General features: G+C 53.0%; 2 protein-coding genes across 17 annotated transcripts in view; one reads left to right on the top strand and one right to left on the bottom strand.

The window, feature by feature from the left end:
* Nucleotides 1-2288: 2288 nt before the first annotated feature.
* Nucleotides 2289-9237, top strand: TCP11 (t-complex 11). 2 transcript variants are annotated; one of them, XM_035347294.1, is made up of 9 exons: nt 2289-2702; nt 3156-3288; nt 3999-4119; nt 4803-5023; nt 5307-5443; nt 6127-6326; nt 6616-6803; nt 7280-7443; nt 8896-9237. In XM_035347294.1, exons 1-9 carry the CDS (start codon nt 2597-2599, stop codon nt 9132-9134), a joined length of 1509 nt encoding a protein of 502 aa, XP_035203185.1. In that variant the 5' UTR covers nt 2289-2596; the 3' UTR covers nt 9135-9237. The 2 variants fall into 2 exon arrangements, with proteins under 2 accessions (XP_035203185.1, XP_035203186.1); XM_035347295.1 differs by lacking the exon at nt 8896-9237 and having other exon boundaries at nt 6616-6660; nt 7280-7413.
* A 1289-nt stretch (nt 9238-10526) lies between these two features.
* Nucleotides 10527-20350, bottom strand: part of ANKS1A (ankyrin repeat and sterile alpha motif domain containing 1A) — a 100390-nt gene continuing 90566 nt past the window's right edge. For 8 of the 15 annotated variants that reach the window (XM_035347277.1, XM_035347280.1, XM_035347281.1 and 5 more), the window contains 6 exons: nt 20153-20224; nt 19660-19746; nt 19151-19288; nt 17968-18138; nt 17400-17498; nt 10527-16695 (listed from right to left, as the gene is read on the bottom strand). In XM_035347277.1, coding sequence (XP_035203168.1) covers nt 16576-16695; nt 17400-17498; nt 17968-18138; nt 19151-19288; nt 19660-19746; nt 20153-20224 — 687 coding nt within the window. In that variant the 3' untranslated portion in view covers nt 10527-16575. The remainder of the gene's footprint in view (nt 16696-17399; nt 17499-17967; nt 18139-19150; nt 19289-19659; nt 19747-20152; nt 20225-20350) is intronic. The other 7 variants (XM_035347283.1, XM_035347287.1, XM_035347292.1 and 4 more) reach the window with 5 other exon arrangements.

Genomic DNA, 20350 nt, shown 5'->3' with positions numbered 1-20350 from the left:
CTCGCCTTTTCCTGCCGTTGAAATTTCCGGGCCGGACAAATTGCACGTGCTATTTTTGGAGGGTTCTCCAGTCATTATCAGCTCACGCGAGGCGAGCAGACAGCCCTGCTTCAGCCTGCTGCGCCGCGACACGCGTTCTCTGAGGCGAGTCCACCCTTGGAAAAACAAATGATAAAAAAATAAATAAAAAATCCTGAGCCTGCCTTGCCCGCAGAGTGCACAGCAAGCAGCGCTATGGCCTGTGCTGCTGCACTGCAGGGCCCTCGATTCGGGAGGGAGCGAATCTCCCCCCCAGGGCCGTGTTGACCTGGCAAACCCCACATGCCAGATGAGCTCTGGGGTGCTTTGAGCAAGAGGAAAGAGCTGTCCGCACGGCGGGGTTTTCCCAGCTCCTTTCTCAGCGGCATCCACCCCCAAGCCAAGGGCCGCTCGCCATCTGATGTAACTGCGGCGGCGCTGCCCGAGCCAAGCACTTTTCCCTCATTGCTTTTTGATGGGATGATTTTTACAGCTCCCCGGGGGCCTGAGGAAATCACCGAGGGTTTAAGGAGATGGCTCTGACACAACCGTGTCCTGCAGATGCACAGTGGGACAGCCGGGGGCTCAGGCTATGGCTAGCCTCCCCGGCACGCCGTTGTTTACAGAAGCTAAACGGGTTTCAACTCATCATCTGAGCTGCATTAATCACGCTCCCAGCCTGCTGCAAACCCACGGCAACCGGGGCCAGCTCCAACCACCTTGAAAACCCACCCAGGACATTTCCCTTTGCGACTGCACAGGGCTAAGAGCGCTGCAGCATCGTTCGTGCAGCCCAGCTGCGGAGCTGTAACTAATTACATGTGGTAATTGGGCTGCCCGTCCCCCCACGGCGTGCCAGCGCCGCGCCTTTCATCCTCTGCAGTTCTCCAGCCACAGCACCCAAACATCCATCCTAGGCGTTTCAGAGCCTTTGGAGGACCGAGCTGCTGCAGGAGGGGCAGATCAAGGCCCCAGCTCCCAGAGGGGCCGCTTCGTGTGCCCGTCCCACGCACACGAAGCTGGGTCCTGCGCACCCTGAGACCTCCCGGCCCCTGCCCCGTGGACCCGCAGCGCTCTGTGACCTCCCAGCTCCAGCCATGGGTGCCGCAGGTGCCTGCTGTGGGCGTTATCGGATGCTGAGGAAACGGGAAGGTGCTGGAAGGGAGGAGAAAAGCAGACATTTCATGAGAGCACAAGCAGCCCGGGCTGGGCATTTTGCCCCCCAGATTTAATTCCAGTCAAGGGGAGGTTATAGCAGAAGGGTACACGGGCAGAGGGTCGCCTGCCAGAAAGAAAACTGATAAAAACAAACGAGAAAAGTTAGGTGGAAGGACACTGCAGCTGTTGCGAACTCCAGCCCTAGAGTTGGCTTTTTCGCTTTATTCACTCTGACAGCTCTAAGGTTAATACCCTGGCAGTTGACAGCCACTAAGCCACGGCTTTAGGTATAAAAACAATCAGCCCGTGACTCCCCCAGCCTTCGGACGGCGGAGAAATTCCTGCCATTCCACAGAGGGCAAGGGGAGCCGGGCATGGCGACTGCCTTTTGTTCTGCTGCAGCCCGGCTCGTCCTGCACAGGCCTCCTGAGGCATTCACACGGAATTTATCCCCAAAGCGGGGCTGGGGCCGGACTGGGAAGGGCCACAGCAGCACCGCCTTTGGTGAGGGACACGGCGCCTTGACGGCGCGGCAGGGACAAGGCGGTGACGGGTGACAATGTGCTTTGCTCTCTTTTTACTCGAAGTGCTGCACGCTGTGAAGGGCTGCTGAGGGAGCAGCCTTCGGCCTCATCACGCCGGGGCATAAAATGGTGGCTCCCAGCTCCCGGCTGGGTTTTTGGAGGCGCTGAAGCCTGCGGAGCCGCCAGCAACATGGCTCCACCACCTCTCCTAGGCCACGCTGTGTGCTGAACCTAAACGCACATCTCCCTTCGCTTTCACAGCCCTTCTCTGGGCAGGTCGCCCCTCGCCCCACCACAGCCCTCCCGCTCTTCGCGCCCACCCTCCTCATCCTCCTGTCTTCCATGCGGCCCCTGAGCTTCGTGCCTCCCCCCCGCCCCCCCGCGTTCGGAATGGGACAGCCCCGCCGCGCTGCCTCGGCTCAGCGCCTGGAGCGTTCCATCCCGCACGCGGGGGGGTGACGGGCAGCCCTCCGCCCGGACTCTGCGCTGCGGAGGGGCCCATTGGGCGCCACTATGGGGGAGCATTGGGGGAGCGGGCGCTCCGTTAGCGAGCCTCACCCGCTCAGCGACCATCAGCGGAGCCCCACGGAGCGGGTCCCACCTTTAGGTGCCGGCGAGGGGCTGGCACCCAGGGGTGGGAGTGGGATTGGAGGGGAGAATGCTCGAAAGCGCTGAGGCAGTTCCCCCCCTCCCGCCTCGCGTTGGTTTCGTCCCGTTTGAAGGGGCGGCGGGCGTGGGCCGCGCCGCGCCTCACTCCAACGGCGGCCCCGTGAGGGGAGGAGGGCGGCGGGGCAGGGCGAGGGCCTCAGCGCCCCTTTTACCGCCCTGGAGCCCATTTTTCCACCTTAGCGCCCCTTTTACCATCTCGGCGCCCCCTTCCCAGCCCTAGCAGCACCATGCCCAAGCCCAGCCCCGGCGACGAGCGGCCCCCGCGGCCGGCAGGCGCTGAGGCAGCGGCCGGGCGGCCCCGGGACTGCGGCGAGGAAGGGCCGCGGGCTCCCGGTACGGGGGAGCGGGGCCGGGCCCGGAACTACCGGCACCTCAGCGGCGAGCTGCGGGGTCTGGCCAAAAACGGGAGTTTCGGAGCTGAGGGGAGCCTCTGGCAGGGTTTAACTTGGGGGGCGACACTCCGAGGGCTCGGCTGACGGATAAAAAACCAGCCAGCCTCCGTTAAAAGCAGCCCGAAATGTCACGGCCTCGGTAAAAAGCTCCCCGCGGGGCAGGCGATGCCGAGCAGCGGGCAGTAGGGGTCAGCCTGCTATCGAGCAGCGAGCTCACAACGTCCACCTTCAAAAGCTAAAGCGCCCTTGCACAGCCAGTTCCTCCCCTAAAACACAAGTTGCCCCTCTTTTTTATTTTTCCCCTCATTCTTCAGTAGTGTTTTTAAACCTCCTCGCAGGAGGCTGCGGAGCAGTCCCTCCTCACGGGCTTGTCTTTTCTCCTGCTCGCCTACAGCCAGCCCTCCGCAAGACCTCTCCGGGAGTGAGCTGCAGGAAATAGCTGACGAGATCTACAAGCTGACCATGGCGCATGAAATCGTGCTGAATGGTGACTTCAAACTGCAAATGGTCAACTTCTCCCCGTTCAGGTGTATATATATATACACACACCATATATACATATATATTCAGGCTAGTTTTCTTTCTGTCACATTACAGAAAAGATGCAAGAACATGAAAAGAAGCTTTGGCTCTGACTATAGAAGTAAAAAGAGTTCTTGAAACAACAAATAAAAAAAGGGGGTTGTTTTATTTATTCTTTGCTTCACCATTTGCTAAGAAGTTCTTAAATACAGTGAATGTCGGATGTGACTCACTAACACTGAAAGAATTAGAGGCTTCGGCTGCGTGAGCTGCAGCTTTGACGAGAACAAAGCAGAATTTCCAGTGAACGTCTCTGAGGTGTCTGCACGTTAGTTAAAGATCTGTTTAAGTTGCTGACACTCTCCTTCATTGCAAGGATGAGCGCTAGCTAGAAAACTATTCTCTTGATCTCTGAGGACTTACAAGAGTTTCTGAAAAATCCTATGTTCTTTTTATCCCATAGTTAAGAGGGGCTGAGTGCATTTTACGAGCAGGGCTGAGAGGATGGGGTCCCGTTTTAGATGAACGGGACATTTAATCAGAGAGAGATTTTCATGAGGTGTATTGCTGCCAGTTTGGAGGAAAGACTAGGAGAAGAAAACGTCAAAAGACGTAAACTGCAATAAAAGCAGAGAGGAATGGCCCCATCGAACTGAGAGGTTGTGTTTATCTGATGCTAAGAGAACCCCCCTTGCTCTCCCCTCTTCTTTCTTAGCCTAGAAAACAGAGTGAAGGAGACATTGCACGAAGCCTTCTGGGACAGCCTGAAGGAACAGATCTCTGCCAACCCCCCTGACTACACTCAGGCAATCCAGCTGCTGCAGGAGATAAAGGAGGTCAGCTGATCCTGGCACAGGGAAGACCTTAGGATTAGTCTCCCCTTAATCATCACCCCACCCCTTAAATCCAAATATTCCCATGCGAACATGTGTAAGAGGGAGGCAAAAACAAGCTCCGTATAGTTCACAGGGAGACGTAAGTTACACAACTGCACCTTCTAAAACCTGTCTGAGAAGGAAACTCATTCTCTGGTTCCAGGTCTTTAAAAACGCTCTACCAAAACAATGGGAAGCCTGTTGAGCTGTTGGTTTTAGTAACAGCAGGGATAGCGTCTGCCAACCAAAAACTGCAATTCTCTATACAACGACACCCCTTTAGCTACACGATGAACTGTAGCTGCAGTGTAAGTGTACAACGTGGTCTTCAAGAACGTTGTTTAGAACTAAAAGACGATGGTTCTTAGCAGAGCATGGTGTATAGTTTTGCAGTTCACCTTTTCCCCTTAGATTCCAGACAGGTAACTCCCTTCTTTGGTACAGGATGGTAGAGGAGATTTTGCAATCTGCGAAACAGTAGCCAGACATCCTGAAGTGAGTCATTAGAGACAAACAACCCCTTACCGTGTGCCCCACGGTTTGTGTACTGAGTCTCAGTTCAAGGCCAACCTTGATTCCTGTTGAGCAGTTCCGGAGAACTGTCGTGGTTTTGGATTCAAATTTGGTGTTACTTCTTTGGGCAGGCTCTGCTGTCGTTGCTGCTGCCACGACACAACCAATTGCGGAGCCAAATTGAAGAGGCCCTCGACATGGAGTTAATTAGACAAGAGGCTGAGCACGGGGCTCTGGACATCCGTGGCCTCACCACGTACATCCTTGACACGATGGCAATGCTGTGTGCGCCCGTTCGAGATGAGGAAGTGCAAGGACTGCAAAGCCTCACAGACCCAGCTCAACTCCTCAGGTGGGCGATGTTCCCTCTGTCTCAGGCTACGCAGACCAGCAAAACCCTCAACATTAAAACCCTGGGTTAAGAGGAAACTGCTCTGGAACTACATCCCTTTTTGGTTTTGGTTCTGTTACATTTGTATTGCCCAGTTGCTCTTAGATAGTAGAACAGTCTTCGGGGAAGTACATCCATTTTTTTTCTAGAAAGAATTTCTGATTTTCCCTTAGCATTCTAAAACAACCCACAACTATCGCTTTTACTAATGTATTAAACTTTCAATTCTCTGTGTCTCATCCAGGGAGATTTTCCGGGTGTTGGACTTGATGAAAATGGATATGCTGAATTTTAGCATCCAGAGCCTCCGCCCCCACTTGCAGGACCCTTCCATCCAGTATGAAAGGAAGAAATTCCAGGAACTCTTAGATAAGCTTCCCCGTAAGTCAGTGGGGAGGGGAGGGGAGACCTATTACTTCTGCAGGAGATAATGAAGCACCATAAAGGACCTTGAGTATCCTAAAGCTGATGCTTTCATCACATGCTCAGTAAAAGATAAGAGAAATGCCTCTGAAAGCTGAAGGAGCCTTTCTCAGCCTCTTTTCTACCATACGCTGCAGAAAAGAAGTCAGCGTGCTTCAGTTTCTGCATGCATAAGATGAGCCTAATAGCTGCCTCGTGAGTAACTGTAAGAGCTCGCAAATTTAAAGTGCTTTGAGACCCTCAGAGGAATCAGCAAAATGGTATTAGCAGGTGTATTTCAATGAAAAGCTGGCATTTGATGCAGACATCCCTTCTGTGCGAGGCTGTAGAATATTTCTGGCTGCCTCTCTCATTTATAAGGCTTAATTAAAGGTGCTGTTCGAAGACTGAAACCCTCTCTACAGCATAAAGGTCTCCAGATGCCGGTGTCAGGAGGCCTAACCCTGTGCCCTGCCAACAGGCATTGATGCTGAACACCAGAGAAGGTGCAAACCCCTCCCCACCATCCCAGGATCCAGCACGTGCCTTGGCACCGTGGATGTGCATCCTGTTCAGCTGGGACATCGCGTAGCCACTTCTTACTCAGTTTTACTCAGTTAGCTTGACCTGTCTGTTCTTGTTTATTTTAAACCCTGTTGCAGACAGCCTGGATCACACCACAGAGTGGCTGCGTGAAGCCGCAGCAGCAGTGTCCGCATCCCTTTCAGAGCCGCAGCCCCACTCTGCAGCCTTACAGGGGGCAGCGGGTGGTAGCACAGCGCTGCCGAGTCTCACGTCCATGCTAAATCAAGGATACATGAACCTGCTCTGCTGGGAGCCCGGACAGAAGGAATACCCTGAGGTAGGACGAGGGCTGCGACACCTTTACGGCATAAAGATACACAAAATAAACAAGCGTGTAGGTTCTCTGTCTTCTGTAGAAACTGGCAAGAGTCTCTGTCCCCTCTACACCACAAGCCATTGCACGGGGTTTATTCCCCGTGGGAAACAAGTTAAGATTTTTCACAGAACCAACCTTCTCTGCTGCCTCCCTCCACTCGGCTTCATGGGGCTGTTACATGGCTGGAGAACTGCTCGGTCACCACGGCTGTTGGCTCTGCACCCACAGGCTGCCTGGTTTCTGTCCACAGACGCTGCTTATGGACCAGGCCCGGCTGCAGGAACTCCGAGCGCAGGTGAATCAGCTTACTGTCACAGCTGCAGTCCTGCTACTGACCAGCAGCACCTGTGGAAGCACCTTATTATTTGGCTCACCTGGGCTTGGAGCTAGGCTGAAACTGGTAACACAGGGCCTCTTGGAAGGGCTGCCTTGTGCCAGGTGGGTTATTTATATTTTCTTTTCCAGAAGGAGAAGAGTGAGGATGTAGGTACTGGTTGGGTGTGGGACGAGCAGCAGGAATCTCCTTTGGCAGCAGAAGAGGATCTGAGATGCAAATGGCAGCCAGGTCCACCACAAGGAGCGGGGGAAGCCAGCCAGCGTATTTAGCTGGGTCTTAGCTCCCTAGGTCCCTTCATGGTTAAAGGGACCAGCCAGTCGTGCTGATCCCTGGGTCACAGGAGCCAGCCTCAGGGCAGCTACCTGCCTGCTGAAGAGCAGAGGAGGGGAAGCGTAGCTCCCTTGCAGCAGGCACCAGAGCTGTGGCTGAGTGGGGTTTGTCAGATGCTGCTCCCTGCCCGTGATGACACCCAAAGGGCACGTGGAGAGACTTCCCTGCTTGCTCTGTGCCCGAGACCCCTTCCCCAACAGATCTGCCTGCTGGTTGGAGTGCAGGTATATACCTTTGCGTGATTTAGGTGTGAGGAAGCTTTGCAAGACATCAGCGATCAGGTGCTGCAGGAAGTCAGCAGGACGCTCTCGCAGCTGGGTTACCCTGCTCTTACCAGTGACAAATGTGCTTCCCTGAAAGGCCAGATAAAAAGCATCGCAGACAAGAGCAACGTGGTCCGGCGTGTCATCGGTGAGTCTCTGAGCTCGTGTCTCCCTCAGCTATGAAAAGGCTTTCATAAAAGGTTCAGGCTAATAACCCTGCAGGATAGGTACTAGCAAAGAAACTCCCTGCATCGTGCACAACTACTGCAGGGTCAAGGAGCTAGGTTTAGAAACTGCCCCGATTTTCCTATTTCACCCTGAAAGACTCCCAAACAGTAATTGCTTTGAAAATCTCTTAAATCCTACCATCCTCGCTAAAAGCTAAACAGGCCTAAGTGCAAGGTCTGTTACTAGGTGGTGTTGCAATCTTCAGGCTAGTGTGTGGAGTGAGAGCTTAATCGCTGGCTCTAGTAAAGCACCACGCTAAGATCTTTAAATAATATTTATCCCTAGGGAGTGCACTGCCTGGTATGCAGCTAACCAGCTGCCCTATAATGCTGCTCCATCAAAATATTTATTCAAATGTCTTGGATAAGAGCTGATTATTTTGACCTTTTATTAGACTCTGAACACTGCTAGCTCCACATCAGATTGCAGTGCCACGGGCAGCTAGTGCACTGCAGGAAAGATTACTTCCACATGGAAGACAAGCTATGAAAATAAGGTGAGGCTCTTCCTGCCCGATGCTGCATCCAGTTAAGTATCCTTCTCAGCCCACATAGATGCTATCACATTATTTGGGTCTATCCCCTCCATGTCAGAGCAGCCTGTTCTGTTCTGAAGTAGTTCAGAAGGCTGAATTAATAGCCTAACCCGAGCTTGCTGGGCAGCGTGTGATGGCAATGACTCACTGATGGCGCGGCGTTAGAAGCTGCAGAGCCAGACAGCCTGCCCCCCTCCACGTCTAAAAAGCAGCGTCTCGTCTGTGCTCTTTGTAACTCTCAGCACTTTCCAGATACATCAAACAGCAGCATCCAAGGCTGTCGGGTAGCTGAGTCTCAGCTGTGGCCCTCAGAGAGGCTGCTTGACTACTTTGAGTTTTAAAATGCTGCTGTGGCAGGCTAGATAAATCCTGGGCTCTGAAGTTCTATATTCCTTTGTGCTTCTAAGATGCTTGACAGTTCTGTACAAAAGCTTAGAGTGGACAAAAAATCTACATTATTGAACTGCTCCACTTCGGTGTAAGCATTGCCAAATCCGTCAGACCTAATGTCCTTCCGCCCAGGATCCCAGGTAAAGCCACTGTTAAAAGCAACAACCCCGGACAAAGTGAAAACAAGGCACGTATACCTAATGTTCAAATGCTCTCCCAGCATCAGGTAGCTTCACCTTGGTTCCTGTGCTGGCTGCTGTCTCTACTTAGTTTGTAAGGAGACCACGTTAATCCACCACGTCCCGAGTCCATCTAGAGCTTGTCCGCACTGTCCTGCAACAACGCAGCCGTCCTCAGATCTGCTCTCGACTGCAGCAGGAATCCTTTCTCTCAAAGACTAGCTTGCTGTGCAAAGGGTGATTTTTGTTCTGCTTTTGCTCCCTACAGAGCAGCGGATTCATTTGTTCCTCAGCCATTTTATTTCCCCCGACGGATGGAATCCTCAAAAAGGTTTTCCGAAGGGTCTCGATGCCATCCAGGAAGAGCTGCAGGAAGTTGGGCGCAGGTTTCGAAGCGTGATCCACCACAACAGGCAGGTGTTTGGCCCTTCCTACTTGGGAATTCTCAAGAAAGTGCTTTTCCCAGAGGCAGAACCAGAATCAGATGCAGGAACAGATTCTTTCTGATCATCTTTATTATGTACCACACAGGAGGGCAGGGGTGGAACACATTCTCCAGCAGTTTCTCAAATCATGCTTCAGCTTGTAAAACTCAATCAGATAAACCCATCTGGGCCGCCACAGCTACTGGGAAGTGACTCTTAGCGTGTCAATAACTGAATAAACCTCTCAACTACAAAAGGGAATGTTATTTTTTTCACCCCCCCCCCCCCCCCAAAAAAAAAAAAAAATGCCACTATTTAGTAGGGAAGGAAATGAAGGTTATAAAACTGCAACTTTTTTTTAATTCCAGGTGTTAATTCTGTTGTGGGCCGTAGCCTACTTTGCTGAAATGTTAGTCACAGCCCAGGGACGCAGTTTGGATTTGATAAAGCCACATGGTATTTAAGATCATTAAAAGTGCTCAATATATTTCAGAGTTAGCTTGAAAACCTGACTTACTGAATTATTAGAAATGGAGCATATGGTATAAATTTAGCAGCCCCCAATGAATTTAGTATTTTACATCAGCCAGATCTCAACTTGACACAAAAATCTGAACTTTCACCTGTATTTAAATGTCTGGATTTCTTGCTCTAATTTTATGTAAAGAAAACGTCCTACTCGGCGTGCCAAAAATCTTTGCTGGGTAAATACTATGTGCAATGGCTGCCTGCACTGTTGGAGTTATGTGAATTAATAGCTGCTGTGCTGCAGCAGAACATTGATTTTAGTGTTTATCCTCGGTAACTTAGGGTCCTGACAGTCCTCCCTCAGTGGAACAATCCTTGCAGGTGTACACGGGAAGGGGTAAAAATCAGCCTTGCCCACAATTATGTGGAGAACTGAGTGGTTGGAGACCATCGTGTAACAGGTGGGTGTATCCTACACAGAGCACGTGGACCTGCTTTTATGCATAAATCAGTCTCAAAAGAATTTAGTTTTCAGTATCTGGGATCACTGTTGAATCAATCCCAGTCACATTGGGATGGGATCAGCATGATTAACTGCAAAACGAGCGACTTCAACCCAAGTGATTTGCACAGCCACCATCCTACGTCCTGCGTGCCACGCGCCTCGGGACAGCACAAGCCCTGCACTGCGGCCCGAGAATTGCATCAGGTGTGCTCCCAGCAGAGCAGCAGCCCGTGCTTCACTTCCACAAGAGCAGCAAATCGGCTCCGCACGCTGCCTGACATTGCTGATGGCCTCTTGTTCCTTGGATTTACAAAGCAAAGCAACACAGGTGCAGCGCTGGGCTGAACTAAGCACACCTCGCTCAGCTGCCCACCCTCACCCCGTTCTCTTACCTGCTTCGGCTGCACAGGTCGGGTCTGCGAGACGAGGAAAGAACAGCGTGGCTTGCACAGATGAACAGACTTCTGCGCAACACGGAGGTCGCAGTGATAACAGGGCGAATGTGTGTCTAAGTTTGTTTATTAATTCAGTCTGTTCTAAGTTGTACAATTATGAAAACAACAAAACGACTGCTGGAAGCCCAGGAATATTTACAATCTCGCCTTGTTGTAGTGAGGTCAGTCTATGTTGTTGCACAGATTGGTTATGTTTGGTACCACAAGATGTTGAAAATTCAGACAAATTTGAACAGATTAACAATTGTATATACAGAAAATAAAAGGAAATTCAAGTATCAAAATACAGACAGATTAAATAACATTTGTATTACAAATCAGTCCCACTGCCATACATCACAATTAGCAAAAATGTCTACATTGCAAACTGAACTGGACTGTTCTCTGCCCTGTTAGGGAATCTCAGGTTATTCTTCCACGGGTAAGAAAATCTACTTGGTAAGAGCAGCGCATTTACTTCCTTTTGAAAAAAAAATGCAGTAAGTAATGCCAATAGGAGACCTACACGGGAGACTTTTTGCAAGAAGACAGTGTTGCAAACACTGTGCTTGCTCTAAAATAAAGATCTGATTGCATGGAAACGATGCAAGCAGAAGAAAGCCAGGGAAAATTCTGCTGCTAGAAACTTCTGAAGCGGGGTGGGAGGAGCATTAAAGCAACTGAACCCACATCAGCTGGGCACAGCACGAGTTGGTTGGAGGTACTATTTGGCATCTGGTCTGTGTCTCGCAGCAGCCTTGTGAAGGCATGAACTTTTCGCTAGAGGTACATCCTGGAAGGTGCCCTACCTCCTCCCTAGGAGGGAGAGAGGCATGTACCCCACAAGAGTTGCATAATTTTTATCTTCTAAAAAGAAAAATCCCAAAGGAAGTTCAAAACCAGCTAAGATTAGGTGGTTTTGTTTGTTTTTGTCAATACAAAACTAAAAAGGAAAAAGCAACTTTGATTTGGAAAAAAAAATCATCCCCTCCTTTATTAAAAAAAAATCTTAGTAAAAAAAACATCTTAGCAAACATCTTTGTTTGTCTTGAGTTCTCAGCCTGGACTCATGCCGTGTACAAATCAAAGCCTGTAAACTACAATCTGTTCTCAAAAAGGGGAACAAAACCTGGGGCAGCACCACCTTTCCGCAGGCAGGCAGTACAGCAGATGCATTTTAATTCAGTCATATTCAGCACCAGCAATTTAGGGCACTTTCCTCCAGGTACCGTGAAATCCTGTAGGGAGGAAGAGCCAAAATACTGTGTCATGGATGTGTTAAATCACCGGGAGTCAGTGACTGGCATGGTCCAGAATCAGTCTCCAGCATGCAAGTACCTCAAAACCCACTGAAATCAAAGGGGAAGATGCACTGCCAAAACAATTGCCTTGTCTATTAAGTGAGAAAGAGCATCTGGCTAAAGAACTGTTGGATCACTAAAGACAACCATGGAATTATACACAGGGCTGGAAAGGACCACCAGGGTCACCAGTTCCAGCCCCCTGAAGATTGGAGTCTTCATCACCACTTCACCTCCAAGCCAACCTTCAAAAAGCTCCTGCATCAAAAAAAGAAAGGTGTCCCTCCTCCCAAGCAGAGGTTCAATTTGCAATCTCTCCAAAAAGACTTGTTGCCAACACACCAAATATTTACACTTACACCAGGATGAATTGCAACATACGCATAACAAGGAATGTTAGGTTTCCTAAATTCATCAACTTAAAAAAAAAAAAATCTCCACTTTCCCCTCCTAATCATTTACAGGTCTATGCCCTCGGGATTACGCTTCACTTCTCTCCTCGTCTTACTGGCTGGAGAGACTAAATGAAATCCTGACGTACAGCAGCAACTGGAGTTAAACAGGAATTATTAGGGCATATCATTCTAGTAAAGCAGCAGGGTACCACATCCCCAAGCATTACAACGCCTGTCGAGATCGTAACAAATGTGCTGCGCTACGTTTTTTGCATCCGAAGGATTAAAAATCACAACTGTTTTAACAGCTCTCCCCCGAGAGGAACAGCGCTGTGAAAACACATCAGTCACAGCCACAACTCCTGTTAAATACTCCGGTAACTCACAGAAAAACCAGCACACAGCACACCTTGGAGATGGCGGTATTTGGAAGGGGGCCAAGCCATCCTCGGGTTGATAGGATTTATCCTCGGGTCGATAGGATTTATCCTCGGGTATGGATTGTTTCAGTGTAATGCCCAAAATTTAACTCCTTTTTTTTTTTTTTTCTGTTCATCTTCCAAAAACTGTTGCACTAATTAAATAATGAGCTAGTATCAAAAAAGTGCTAAATCACAATTGAATAAGCTTAAAAAAACCCCAACCCTTCAGGGCATAACTGCATTTAAAAACAAGACAGGTGCACAAGAGGCTGGAGTCGCCTCCAGGTATTCAGTGCGTAAATGGGAAGAAATTGTGTCCTTGCCATAGAAATGTCCAGTATTGCAATGCAACCGTTCTCTGTAGGGGAAGCGAGCTTTGTACCATCGGGAATACTTGGCCACAACCACTCGGAGGTGGAAGATCCTTTGCAGACTCTTTTCCTTATCTCCATCCGCTATTAAAGCATGGAGTGGCTTGGAAGGCAAAGGATGCGGACCTGCCCTGCAAGGCTTCTCACACTGGAGGAAGTTATTTCCAAGAATTTGGCATTTCTCTACTGTTCACCCAGAATTGAAGCAATTTTCAGTACCGTTAGAGATGCGCACACCACTCCCACTGCTAAGACTTTCTATTGTACTCCTTGCCGGACTGCGTGGATTCTCAGTAAATAAAGATAATTCTTTTTCCCTCACCAAAAAAACCTGCAGTGCTACATTTAAACTGCAAACTGGATTTACTCTGTATCATTTCACATGTAAAAAAAAAAAAAAAAACAACGAAACGGGTCGAAAGAAGTTTTTTTTTCTCAGCCTAGGAAGCGTGACATCGCTCTCGGCCTCGGAAGTCTCAACTTTTCCTTTGCTAGAAATGGAGAGCTGCTTTATCAGCTGGAGGCTGGGATCCCTTCCCCCTCTGCTTTGGGAGCCCTCACTGAGCACCCACTCCGAGGCAGACACCAGTGCCAGATGGAGATGATCTTCGTGTCAGCAGGCCACTGCTTCTTAGGTCTCTGCCCCGTTACTACATTTCCGTGGTAGGAGACAGCTGCCCGGAGATCAGCTTTTCAGAGGCAAACAGAAAGGAAGATAATGGAATGAATGATTTCCGAGTCATACACAAACGAGTGCCGGGAAAGGCGAGGCGTACAGCCAGGAGATGAGACACAGCCGTGAGGGTTAGGGACACAGAGGAAGCTTTGTAGTGAGGGCAGCGCCGCCTGTTTCCAGCTGGGTTGGGACGGTCACCCTGAGAAAGGCACATGCACTAGCGGCCCCGTTTCGGGAGGAACCTGCCGCTCCCAGCTCAACGCGGGGGGAGATGCAAGAGCTCAGACCCTCTGCAATGGGGAATAGGTGTGGGTGACTGTATGGTAAATGCTTACACGTGGGAACGATATTCCCACTGCTGTCAGTTCCCTTCCTCTCTGAAGGATACCAAACCCTCAGGGCACTCGTACAGTTCGGACAGCTCAACCCCAGACCAAGCTCTCGGAGCACCTCTGACGCTGCAGTACTCAGCCGTCCACAATGCTCCGGCTCGTGGGACAGAGCTGCAGCATTTTGGGCAACTCCAGCACGACCTCTGCTTCAGGCCTTTAGGCAGAGGAGCCACTGGGTCTACGTTAGGGGCTTCATAACACAGGAAATACATCTACTTTCCTTTTCTTGCTTTAAGAAAGTCCTCTCACTGGGATGCCTGGCCCTAATTTTGAAGTCAGTTTGCCACTCAGTGCCATTAAGCCAGAAAGGACTCCAATGATCAAACTCATTCCCAAGAAAACGGCTAAATAAAGATGTTGAAACATCAAATTTCACCACAAGTCTGGGGAAACAGCTAGGCAGAAGCTCTAAAGCCCCAGTAAAACTCAGGCGAGCTCGTTCTGTCCCCTAAATAACAGCTGTAAATAACCCAGTGTTGCTGTTCTGACCGCGAGGGGGGATTTGGGGCAAATTCCAAAAGCTCTTTTGGAACCAGAGCGCTGCTGGAGACCTGCGTGCTCCCCCTGCCCACGTAACCCATGGTGCCCACGCAGCCACGGCACGCGGGTGTGCGGGCAGCTCACCTTCAGGCCTCTAACTCGGACCCACCGTCACCACCAGCTCCCCACACCTGGGCTGCAAGGGGATTTTTCCAGACTCTCGCCCGAAGATGCACTCGGTGAGCTATGGCCCCAGCCACGCTGCCCCGGCTGCTCAGCCTCCCCCCGGGAAAGGTGCGCGGCCGCTGCCTGCGAGGGGCTGAGCAGGGCCCAAGCCGGGGCTTCGCTGCGAGACCGCGGGTCCCGGATGGCGTCGGGAGAGCGAGGCTGAGCGCAAGGGGTTTGCTGCCACTGTGTGGAAGTGGCGACGCCTTTCACTGCGGGGCCCCGCAACAGCTCTGTAAACGGAGCGAGCCTCGCACCCTGAGAGGTAGGTAAGTGCATTCCCAGCCTGAAAACGGGGACACCGAGGTAAAGAGAGGCTACGTTGCTTGGACATGCGGCAAGTTAATGAGAAGCAGAAGTTAATGAGAAGCTGGAGTCCTGCTTCCCAGCACTGTCTCGCCATCAGATCACCCTCCTCCTCCTCAGTTCCATCTCAGAGAGCTTTGCAAATGCAGGTGAAGGAGCTGGGGGCAGGTCTGTGACAGCTTGCTCGGGCGCTCACGGGGGACGTGAACTGTTCTGCAGTCCCAGCCCGTCCCAGCTCCGCTCCGACCTGTGCCAAGTGCCCTGCAGCCTCGTGCAAACGATTCCCAGTCCGGGATTAAAAGCGGCTTCTGCTGAGATGCACAGAAACGGGGACATGCTCCCAGAGGAAAACACGCACTTGAGAAGCAGCCAGCACAGGCAGAGGTGCCCACTGACACGGGGCCATTTCCAAATGAAATCCTTGCTCTCAAGGATGAAAGGTGACAGATGTTTCAAGATCCCTATAGCCCTCCTCGTGCAATGCTTTGTAGACTGAAAATAAGCTTTGGGTCAGCAGCAGACTGATTTCAATCACATCTCTCCCTTCGGCCAAAAGGGAAAGCTGCAGGAGACGTGCTGGACGCGGCACAGCTCCGCCTGCTTTACCAGACCTCCACCAGCGCAGCGTCCAGCCCCTCTCAAACACCTTTCCTTCCCAACACGGGGCTAACAACACGTGCCTCTAAGTGCTTTACCTCTTCACAATCTTTACGATGAGAACTACACCCACAGGTCACGGGAAGTCTGTCTGGTGAGTGTAAACACAAGGACTATGGGGGAAACTCCTAGCGGGGACTGAAATGCATGCAGCTGAAAAGCTCCCGCGGGGCGCTCGCCGGGGGCCACCGCGCCGGATCTCCGGGAAGGGTCAGAGCTCACAGTGGGAACGATCACGCCCGGCCCAAACCTGACCTCCCATCAGAGCAGCTTCTCTGCTCCAGGCTTCGAGGAGACTGTGGGCAGGGACCCCGAGAGGAAATCTAGTGACCGTGTTATTTGCAGACAGCATCACAGTGGTTAGTGTCGATTGGAATGACAGGTAAGAGGAGGGGTGAGTTCACCGGAACGGGATGCAGCCGTGGCTCAGTCGGGAAATAGAGGGTCTAGGAGGAGGGAGCGCGTGCACCGCAGAGACGGGAGGTCTCCATCAGTCCAAGGATAAGAAGGTGAAATAGAAAAAAGGCCCGGGGAGCGTCACGTTGCCCCAGGGATTCACAGTGCCAGAGTGAGGGGAAAGACGTGAAAACGGCAGGCGGCTTCCTGGATCCACACCTCCGACTGCCCCAGCCTGCACCCCCCTGCACCTCCCACCTGGCGGACATCTAACAGCGTGTTACCCTTGTTTCCGAGTAAGGAGAATTCACAGTGTTCAGTAGTGATCAGGTACAAAAGCCGTTTAAGTCTACAGTCTCTTAAGTGCTGCTGCCTTTGACGTAGTGCCTACGCGGGGCTCAGTGCGAGCAGCTGGAGGAAGAGGGAGTTTAGAACAGCAGACAGATCAGATCGCAAAGGCACGGTTAGACTAGGTGGACACAGGGTTTGTTTGCTTTAGAAGATAGTGGTCTCATACTTAGTGCTGAGGGTCCGCTTGGAGTCCTGTTTGGGGTCCACGACCCAGGAGACACTGGCATGAGACTGGGAGTCTTGGTCCACTTCGGGGGGCTCCAGCTGGAAATGAAGGAGAGAAAGAACGCGTCAGGGCATCGCGCCTCCGGGAACCCGAGGCTGGGACAGATCGAGCGGGCACTCGACGCGTGGAGAGGCTGCTGCTCTGCCCAGCACCTATCCCCAGAATGTACGTGTGCAGGGAAGCAGCTCTCACTGCGGAGGCATTTGAGTCCTTCACGGCTAAAACATTTCTAAGCACATCATTCTCTGCCCAGCACCCTGGGATGGCTTCCTGAGCTAGGCCTGCGAGCCCCTATCACCGTTAGCGACAGCTTCACTTCGCTTCACAAACAAGCATGAAAAATTCAGTGCTGTAGAGACGGCACTGTACAAAAATAAGAGGCAGAGGGAGAGAGAGGGAGACAGCTCCAGGCAGGTGAACTCCCATGTGAATTACTCTCCTGACCAAGCAAGGCTCTTTCCTCTTGTCCTCCCGCATCAGGATCCTCCGGGAAGGTTACCACCACCAGGAAGAGCAAGGTGCTTAGCTGAGAGCTGCCGCTCTGCATCAGCGGGGGCGACCGAGCAGTTTGTCCCCGGGGTCCATCGGAGCCCGAGGCGCGGGCCCTGAAACGAGCGGGGAGGGAAAACGGCGGCGAGGCAGGACACGGGAGCACGGCGGGAGGCAGGGGAAGCGGGGAGGCCGGAGGCAGCTGGGGCAGCCCAGGGCTGGTAATGGAAGGTGGCAGGAAAAGGGTAAAGACCTTAGCTCCGGGACTAACAGACTGCAGCGGCAGGTAGGAGGGGCGGTGTGTTGTACAGGTGTGACAGTAACAACAGCGGGTGTCGGGAGGGAGCGGCACCTGAGCGGGGGGAAGCAAGCAGAACACAGACAAAAGGAGACATTAAAGGAAAGCAATGGCTGGTGCAGCAGTCCCTGCTCCTCAGCAGCTCCAACCTTGGCGCGTTTTGGCTCCAAGGGCGCTCCCACGCCGCAAACTGCAGGGTGCCCACTGAGCTCCCTGTGGCTCTGCAGGTTTGCACACGGAAGCTGCACTGGATCCAAGCAGGACACTTAACCCCCATCCCACCCGGGGCATTTCCACCTCTGCTCGCCCTCATCCCAGCAGGGGAAGCCCCGCCACCGCAGCACAGCTGCCAGCAGAGCCACGGCCACTGCAACACTGGCAGTGCCTGAAGCTACGGGCACCCCGTCTGCACCCAGGCTTCCCCACCACGACGAGGGGGGTTTAGGCAAGCTGCGCCCAGGAGAAACCCCAGCTAGGACCACGCAGACGACACCCGGCCGCCTGCCAGCCCGCGCATACGTACTGCAGATTTCCTCACGCCGGCTCGTGGTTTAGGCACCGGTTTGGAAGATTTCGTCTCGATCGTCTCTGCTGCTGCAGCGCCCAGCGGCTTCGCTCTCTGGGCTTGGAGGGCCAGCTGGTAGGCGACCTCGAACGCCTGCCCCAGCGTGAGGATGATCTCGTACGTCAGGTTCTTCGGAGAGAGCACAGAAAACACAGCCATTAGGTGCACGCGAGCTCCCTTACCCTGAGCCCACGCACTCGGCAGCCAAGGGACGAGCTTGCTCTGGAGACGCAGACCCTCAGCAAGGCTCGTCGCTTTCCCACCAGCGGGACACATCCTGCCCTGTCCCCAGCTCCCTCTCTGCGTGGGGCAGCACCGAGCTCCTGCCCCACAGCGCTGAGCAACCTCCCGCACACCTTCCTGGGACCGCCTGCCAGCCTGCTGCGGCCCCCCGGGCATCACTTTGCGGCGTTTGGCATCGGAAAAAGCCCAAACGCTTTGCATAGCTGATTCTGCCCAAGAAGAAAAGCAAGTGATGCTCCCACACACTCAGTGAATTAAAAGGCTGTTACATCAGCCTATTACACTGCGTGTAATTGAGAGCGTGTTAGGGCTTTGTTCACAGCATATTCCCCAAGAGGGAAAATCTCCTGCCCTGGTTTATTCAGCACTGGAGACCGCAGTAATGAAGGCAGACAAATATCCTCTTTGTCAACAGGGCTGGAAAGTAAAAGCTGAGCTTGGACTCCTAAAGGAGTGCTTTAGGCTAGGAATAGGTAAGAGCCCCGGAATGGGCCAGATCCTGGTCTCTGACTCGCCAATAAAGCTGAGTAACTACACAGCTGCACAGATTGAACCCACCCGAAACAGAAGCCACGGCTGGAGTCCGATCACACAGACCGGGCTCACACACAAACAGGCTTCGTTCAGCTAACGGCCCGACCACTCGGACTGCCACAACCCTCCTGGCAGCCCCTCAGGGCACTCAGAGGTGGCCTGAAGGCAGATGGACGAGCTACGAGCGCTGTGAACACGGCAAGCCCCTGTCCTACCCGCACGCTCCCTGCTCCTGGGGAACACCTCCACGCCCTGGAGGCCAAAGCAGGCGGGACAGCGACCACCTGGGCAGGAGGAGAACCCCGCGGGGCTGTGCACGCGCCCCGAGGCTCGCAGCGAGGCCGGACGCTGCACCCCGACTCACCACGTCCACGGTGCTGAAGACGTGGCAGTAGTGGTGGCTGGTCTGCAGGTCCTTGGTGATGTAGGCGAACGTGCAGAGATCCTCGGGGTCCTGAGCAGCGCAGGAAATGTTCCGGATCTCGTGCTCAGCAATGACATTCTGGAGGAGACAACCACAGCATCGCCCTTGTGGGGCTGGCAAACACACCCAGCAAAAGGAGCGGTGACAAGCGTGTGCTGGGGACACGGAGCACACCAGGAGTTGGCAGGGAGGGGTTTCTCCCAGCCAGACCAGTGCCAGCTCTTTCCCCTTGTAGGAATAAATGGTAACGGGGTCCCTAAGCAGCCTGCTGGCCAAGCCTTCGGCGTTCAGGTAACCGTCACCACCCTGGTGCTCCCCCATGGCCCCCGCTGCTCTGCAGGACCAGCCGTGGCTTCTGGAGGCACCAGATGCGACCTGCAGCCCCTCAGGCAGGTGGCAATGCAGGTCTTGTCCCTCCAGGCACCAGCTTCGAGGCGTTTTAAGCTCACCTTGTTAGAGGCATCGATGAACTTCACCCCCTTGTACGTGATGGACAGTATTATGGTCGGGATCTTCTTCATGTGTTCTGTGGATTTCTTCAGAAACAAGAACGCTCGGGTGAACAATGCCCCCTTCCTCAGCACCACCCCAACCCTGCTGGGGGCCAGCACACACCCTCAAGGGGAGGCCTCTGGGGGGCTTGGACCAGGAGGCAGAAAACCTGCTTCTGGTGGAAGGGAAGGGATGGGATCTGGCGTGAGCCTGGTTTTCTCAGCAAAAAGCCTGATTCTCCTACTGCACAGCCATTTACACCAGAGGGAAGGGTGCTGGGGAGGGGCCCGTTCACCAGTGACAGTGGCCACAGCCTGTTACATGGCCTGGGCCCCTGCTCTGCCCAGCCTGCGGGGTCTGGAGAGCTGCAGCCACACCAACGTCCCCCCGTTCCCCTCATCATCCCCCTCGGGCTGCGAGCCGATCCCCCCGTCCCCACAGCCCCCTTACCCTCATCTTGGCACAGGCGTCCTGCGTGGACTCCGTCCCTCGGAGGTCTTTGATCAGCATGGAGCCCAGGTACTGTCAGGAGGAGGAGGAGGTGTTAACGTGCTCCCAGACACCCCGAAGGCTTCAGGTGCAAACTTCCCAGCCCCGAAGCGAGGCCGGGGCCCAGCAAGCAGCCAGCGGCCACGGCCGTAGAGGAGG

This window comes from Oxyura jamaicensis, chromosome 26, assembly GCF_011077185.1.
Source record: "Oxyura jamaicensis isolate SHBP4307 breed ruddy duck chromosome 26, BPBGC_Ojam_1.0, whole genome shotgun sequence".
In the NCBI taxonomy this organism is placed as follows: Eukaryota; Metazoa; Chordata; class Aves; order Anseriformes; family Anatidae; genus Oxyura; species Oxyura jamaicensis.
The sequence above is the reverse complement of the archived record's forward strand: the minus strand, read 5'-3'. Positions and strand labels throughout refer to the sequence as shown.